A 6,497-nucleotide genomic window follows, 5' to 3' on the forward strand; every position below is an offset into this window, starting at 1 on the left:
CACGGGAGCTCCTCGCAGGGGCCGGACTCAGTCAGGGTTCCTGCCCGGGGTCCCTGGGCGCAGCGCCGAGGCGGGTGGCGGAGCCAGGGCCTCAGTGGCCACATGAGGCGAGCGCTCCGCGCCGCTCCGCGCCTCCCGGTGTGGGCTGGGGGCCGGCGCCCCGAGCAGCCCAGGTCAGGAGGGCCGAGGGTGAATGACCGCGGGGCAGTGCCCAGCGGGTATGCCCCCAGGCCCGACTCCCACTGCCTGGATGCCAAGGGCGTCTCTCCGCTTTGGAGCTGCCGCCGGGCCTGGGGCCTTGTCCCCCGCGTCCACCATGCGCCTGACCCCGGGAGCCCAGTCAGGGCCTAAGGCGACGCCTGCGCGCGGCCCCCGCCCCTGCCCGCCTGTCCGTGACCTACGGCGGGCACGGCCGGGCCGGAGGGCGACTCCAGCCGGCCGCACGGCCCCGCGCGGCGCCCAGGGCCTCGAGGCCCCGCCGGGCCGCCGCTTCAGGGCACGAGGCTCCCGAGGGGACGACCCCTCACGCTGTGCCTGGGGGTGGGTGTGGGGGGCCAGGCCCCGCCCTCCGCGCGCCCTCTGTCCCTCTCCCGCCTACGTTGTCCCCTACGCCTCCCCCGCCGGCCGATGACGTCCCCTTGCCCCGCGGCTCCCGCAGACCAATGACGTCACCCTTCCCGCCCCCTCCCCCGCAGGCCGATGACGTCACCCTTCCCGCCGCCCCCGCAGGAGAATGACGTCCCCTCCCCCGCCTCCCCGCAGGCCGATGACATCACCCTTCCCGCCGCCCCCTCGCGTCCCTTGCAGGCGGATGACGTCCCCATCCTCGGCGGCGGCGCGGCGCCTCCTAGCGGAGACGCGGCCGGGCCTTGCGCGGCGCGCGGACAGAGGGCGGGCGGCTGTACCGAGCGCGGCCCGCCCCGCGGGAAGGCCGGGATGGCGGCGGGGGCCGCCCTGGGATCAGCCGTGTTGAGGGGAGGGCTCGCTAGGCGGGGCCGAAGCCCTCGCTGACGGGTCCGGACCCAAACCTGGGCTGGGATTCCCAGCCGCTTTACCCTCTCCGCACCCCGCCCGGGGGCCGGCGGAGCCCCAGGCCCGGCCCGGCCGCGGAAGAGCGCCCGGACGGGGGCGGCGTGTACGGGCCCGGGGTCTCCGGGCTGCAGGGCCCCTCGGCCCGCTGGCTCTCGCAGGAGGCCCGGGCCGGGCCTGGGGCCCAAGGCCGCTCAGGCGGCTCCTCTAAGAGGCGAGAGATCCGAACGAGGGTCAGCCACCAGGACCACCGGGCCTGGGGAGCCTAGTGGGGGCGGCCCGCTGGGGAGGTGGTAGAGGGGCAGGCGCTGCCCGCCCCACTGGGCACACTTCTTCCGGCCTCCCCTGCTCTGCCCATCGGGCTCTCAGCCTCCTCCCGCTCCTGACCGCCCCCGCCCCCGCGCTCCGCTGTCTTGCTAACCCCTGGCTCTCGGCCCTGACTGTACGTTCCAGGCACCTGGGCCCTAGCCCGCGCCCCGCCATCCTCTTCTGGACTCAGGCTCCCCGGCACCGCAGGCCTCGCTGACCCCAGGATGCGGGTCCTTCCACCTCCGCTTCCCTGACCCCCCAGCGTCCTGCTGCTACCTCCGAGCTGGGCAGGACCCCCACTTATACCACTGCTGACCCAACCCCTGAGGGTCACGGCTGCTTCTACCCAACACCATCTTGTAGGGCGACTGCCAGTTTTCAGGGGTGCTGGGGGAGCAGCTGTGCCCGGTCCCCAGGTGAGGTGTTGGGTCCCAGGAGAGACTAGGGCGGTGCCCTGTTTACCAGCTAGACAATGTGAGGGGCCTCCTCTCTGCTGCCACCACGTGAAAGCTCCACTCCAGCACGATTTCCCCTTTTTCTTAAAATTCTCTTTTTTGCAGTGCTTTGCAGCAACTTAGCAGCAGCAGCAGTTAATTGATTGGAAATGTTGGAGGGAGGGGGTAGGGGGCTCTTATTGGGATAAACTGTCTCCCATCCTAGACTATGGAGCAATTTCTAATTGGCCCCAGGCTGCTGACTTAAGGAAGCTCATTCCGGATGGCATGGCCCTGCATTCATTAACATCTCATCTTTCAGGGAAATGCAGAAATTTTGTCCTGGAAACCTCCACCTCCCAGCTTCAGGACAGAGAGAGGGGCTGTCCAAACCTTGGGATGACTTGGTGACCCCTCTCCCAGCATGCTGGCAGAAACTATGGCCTGGAAGCCAGGACACCTGCGGCCCACCTCTCGTCCCCATCCTCGGGAAAGGTGGACTTGCAGCACAAGCTTCCCCTTTACCGAGGTCAGGTCCAGAGGTGGAGGTCTGGCCCCGGCCCCAGAGCAGCTGGCCCAGAGTCCCCCGCCCTTAATGTGAAAAAAGAGTCTCCAGCGGGCCCTGAGCGCCACCGGCACAAGGGCCGGCCCTCCAGACCAGGCCACAGAGCCCTGAGGCCTGAGGAATGGAGCCAGCAGGTTGCAGTGGGGCCGGAGGGCAAGTGGATGGAGGGGAGGGGACTGAGAGAGGGCTTGGAGGGCTTAGGGGCTTTCCAAGCTGACTTGGTGTTTTCCCCGCGTGAATTAAAGTCTATCGAGCTTCCCTTCCTGGATCTGTCACCAGGCCAGGGGGCGGGAGGGGACCGGCCTGACACAGCAGAGGCACTGAAGTGGGCCTGGGGGTCTCGTGTCTTGGGCGCCCGTGATGCTCTGAGGCGGCTGACAGCACCTGCCCAGCCGGGCTCCTCTCAGCCGCTGGTCCAGGGAAGGCCCTCTGACGGGGAAGGGCAGCTCCAACAAGCTTCCTGTACCCCTGAAGCAGTGCCCTCATTCTACAGATGAGGAAGCGGAGACCCGGCAACCTTGGGAAACACACCTAGGTCAGTCGGTGGGGGACAAGCGCGAGTCCAGGTGTCTCAGATAGGTGGAGGGAGGTGCCTCTCACGCCGGACCCACGTGTGGAATCTGGGACCAGGAGGACCCGTCCCCCCACGGTGGCAAGATCTGCCTCCCCAGCTCTGGCAGCCTGGCAGCCCTCAGCCCAGGGCTTCTGCCTGTGCTCGGGCACCGGCCCTGCCCTCCCCCACGGAGTCAGGAGGTGTGGACGGCCCAGCGGAGTTATGTCACGACGGCTTTAATCCCCCGGAGCGCGGCCCGTGGGGCAGCCGGGGAGGGGGGGGGGCGGCTTCTGCCCGTGGCTGGTGGAGCCTCCCCACCCCCAAGTCCACGGCAAACAGGAGGGGCTCAGCCTTCCTGGCCCGGGGTCCTGGGAGGAGAAGGGCTGGAAGAAAGCAGGGGCCATGCAGGCTTTCCCGCCCTTCCCCCACTCCTGATTAAAAATAGTCCACATGTCCCAGGCCCTCCCCACCCACCCCTCAGTCACGGCCAAGTTCCAGCTCAGCTCCTGTTCCTCCTCCCTGGGGCTCCATTCCCAGAAGGTCTCAGAGCGCAGCTGGGCCTGGGGCCTGGCAAGCAGACGCCCCTGCCCACCCCCTGGGCCGGGCGGAGGCTCAGCCTCCTGAGGGACGGCAGAGACGCAGCTGGCTCCTCAGGCTCCGGGGTAGGAGGGCTGGGGTGGCACGTACGGGGGAGGAGCTGTAAGCCAAGGAGACAAGGTGAGGGTCGGGGTGGCCCAGGAGTGCGCGAAGGAACCCCAACCCAGGCTGCAGGACCCCCAGGGCAGAGCAGGCAGGAGGCGGGGCCCACTCACCTGCAGGGTTGTAGACTGGGGGTCCGGCCGGGTAGAGTGGATACTGGGGTGCAGGACCGCTGGGTGGGTACATGAAGCCGGGCTGTGGGGGTGCGGGGCCGGCTTTGGGGTCCTGGGGGTATGGGTACACTGGCTGCACAGGGACGCCTGTCATGGGGATCTCCTGGCCTGGTTGGGGGACAAGGACCAGTACTCAGGGCACCGCCTCCATGGGACGCCGTCCCTGCCCCTCTGCCCCAAGATCCTGCTGCTTGGCCGAGTCCAGCAGGGCGCCTGCAGGTGGCCCCTGCTGGTTGGTCTGGGTTCAGCAGTGTGCCCACTCAGGGTTTCAGAGACCTCCTGGGCCAGACAGCACTGGCCTAGGGGGCATCCCGCCCTGCCCCGGCCTAGCAGAGCTGCCCCCGAGGGGTCCTCTCACACTGACCCCCACACAGGGTCACCGTTCCCACACCCACCAGGCCTGGGCCTGTGTGCAGGCACACGATTTTGCACACGGAGCGCACCCGACGTCGTTCACGCTCCAGGCCCGGCCTGCTGTTTCCTGAGAGCCATGTGCACGCGCACGGCCCAAGCTGCAGGTACATCGGTGTACCCAGGGTTCACACGTGTCCCTGCGCTCTGGCTTCTGGGGTGACAGGCGGGCAGGTGTGTGTCCAGAGGGGCCCGCTGCTGCCAACCACACCTCCGGACCTCTGGTGCCCTCCGAGGGCACCCCCGCCCCTTCCCGCGTGGACAGACGGACAGACGCACCTTCGAACGGGCTCTGCAGCTGCTGGCGCCGGCGGTAGAGGTAGCAGCAGGAGCAGAGGAAGCAGCTGATGGTGCTGGCCACTACGGCCACGAAGAGGATCACGGCCGAGGCGATGCCCGCTATGGTCTTGGGACTTGGACAAAGAACAGGTCTCCTCACCTTCCAGCCTCACGCGGGGAGTCCTCGCCACACAGACCGCCATGCTGGCTTGGACCCCCGGCCAGAGAGACGCGGGGCTCTGCCCGCCCCGCTGGGGAGAGCTTGGGGACCGCGCTTCCCTGAAGGCTGGGCAGCCTCCTGAGCAGCGGCCTCCCTGCAGGGGCTGCTGCGTGCACCCGAGTCCAGGACTGAACAGCTTGGACTCCAACACAGGAGGCCTGACGGGCAGAGCTCCTTTCTCAAACCGCGCTCGGTCACTGCCTCCCCATACATGTTCTGTATGTCAGCGTCTCCTCCTCCCAAAACAAGTTTGAAAGCCCCGTTTGTGCGCCCCCCTTAATGAGGAGGAAACAGTGACCCACCCGGGACCTGTCCTCCCCAAGATCACACAGCTGGTGAGCGGCGGACTGGGGATTGGACCAGTCCGGCCAGAGGCTGGAGCGCCGCTGGGCCAGGGGCTGCCCCTGCCCCCGCCCTGCACAGGCCCGGGCGGGGGGAAGGGCCCGGCCCAGCCCCAGCCCGCGATGACCACATGACGGTCACCGGCCGGCCCCTCCTGGAGCTCCTGCGCCCTGGAGCTCCAGCCCCGCTTCGGGCCCAGGCAGGGTGTCGGCTGAGAGCCGGAGGGGGTGGGGAGGGGAGGCCGGCGCCCACCTGAAGGCCAGGCAGTGCTTCTGCTGCCTCTCGGTGATGAGCAGGCTCAGGTCCCGGCAACAGTACCGCTGGTAGCAGGTCCCGCAGCAGAAGGTGAAGAACTCGCAGTTGAAGCCCGGATGCCAGGAGCCATTCCGGTCCAGGTACCACAGGCAGTCCTCGCCAGCCAGAGCTGCGGGCAGCGGTGGAGGTGCCCAGTGGCCAGCGGGCCGGGTTTCGGGCCGCCCCAGCCCCACTCCACTGCCCGGAGCTCCACCCTGGTCCCTGCGCCCGGAGGCCTCGGCCTCGACCCCCAGGGTCGGGCCCCCCGTCCAGCCCCCGCACCTTTCCCACGGACCCTAAAACGCCGAGGCTCCGCCGGGATCTCCCGGGCGCCCCCGGGCCGCGCGCCGAGGCCTCCCGCCGCGCCCCCGGCCCTTACCCAGGGGCGCCCCCAGCACCAGGAGCGCGACCGCGGCGAGCGGCGCGGCCCCGCGGAGCCCGGCGGGCGGCATGGCGCGGCGCGGCGAGCGCGGGGCGCACAGGACGACGCCGCCGCCCAGCTCCGCGGGCCGGCTCGCCCGCCGGCTCCTCGGCTCCTCTCCGCCTGCTCGGGGCGGGGCTCGCCGGCCTGCGCCGACCCTGCTCCCGCGCCCCGCCCTCCGGGCTCCGCCCCGGCCACGCCCCTCGCGGGGGTCCGGGTCCGAGCCGCCCCCACAGCCCGCCCCGCGCCGGCGGCCGCTGGGCCCTGCTGCGGAGGGCCTCTTGGCCCTCGGCCCGCTAGCTGCCTCGCCCGTCGGCGTCCCCGCCCTGAGAAGCCCTGCTCCTGGTGCTACTTCCAAGCGCTCAGGCGCAGGGGCCACCCCTGACGCAGGACCTCCTCTACCCAGCGTCCAGCAGGACGTCCTCCGCCGGCGGCGGGGAGGAGAGTCGGGGGCCGGGAGTCACCCCGCCCCCACCCCAGAACACAGGGGCCCATTGAGAGGCTGCTCAGAGCAGCTTTGTCCCCGCGGGCCGGCAGACTTGGGCCCTGCCAGATGCGCTGGCTCCCTGAGTGCCCCTTCCCCCCACCGAGTGGCCAGCTAGGGCCTCCCACTACGGATGGCAGGCCGCGGGGACCACCTGGGCCCGTCCAGTCGGATGCCCTCGGCAGTGGAAACCTCTTTCTTCACAGAGCGACCCCACAGAGAGACTACGGTAGTGCAGAGCATAGGGTGGCCCCTCCAGGGGTCATAGTCTCCTTGCAAGTTTG

The 6,497-nt window shown here is 69.8% G+C and overlaps 1 protein-coding gene across 1 annotated transcript; it reads right to left on the reverse strand.

Annotated features, from left to right (window-relative positions):
- Positions 1-3,110: 3,110 nt before the first annotated feature.
- Positions 3,111-5,840, reverse strand: SHISA4 (shisa family member 4). The gene is made up of 5 exons (XM_070768814.1): positions 5,688-5,840; positions 5,267-5,438; positions 4,453-4,586; positions 3,703-3,870; positions 3,111-3,587 (listed from the first exon to the last, which is right to left on the reverse strand). Exons 1-5 carry the CDS (start codon positions 5,758-5,760, stop codon positions 3,541-3,543), a joined length of 594 nt encoding a protein of 197 aa, XP_070624915.1. The 5' UTR covers positions 5,761-5,840; the 3' UTR covers positions 3,111-3,540.
- Positions 5,841-6,497: the final 657 nt, after the last annotated feature.

This window comes from Bos indicus, chromosome 16, assembly GCF_029378745.1.
Source record: "Bos indicus isolate NIAB-ARS_2022 breed Sahiwal x Tharparkar chromosome 16, NIAB-ARS_B.indTharparkar_mat_pri_1.0, whole genome shotgun sequence".
NCBI classification, from domain to species: Eukaryota; Metazoa; Chordata; class Mammalia; order Artiodactyla; family Bovidae; genus Bos; species Bos indicus.

Bases quoted from the DNA above. Each gene is read 5' to 3' on its own strand.
- SHISA4 (XM_070768814.1), bottom strand. From the start codon at position 5,760: ATGCCGCCCGCCGGGCTCCGCGGGGCCGCGCCGCTCGCCGCGGTCGCG. The intron at 5,439-5,687 runs GTAAGGGCCGGG...CGCTGCCCGCAG, and splicing joins GGTGCTGGGGGCGCCCCTGG to CTCTGGCTGGCGAGGACTGC. The intron at 4,587-5,266 runs GTGGGCGCCGGC...TCTTTGTCCAAG, and splicing joins AAGCACTGCCTGGCCTTCAG to TCCCAAGACCATAGCGGGCA.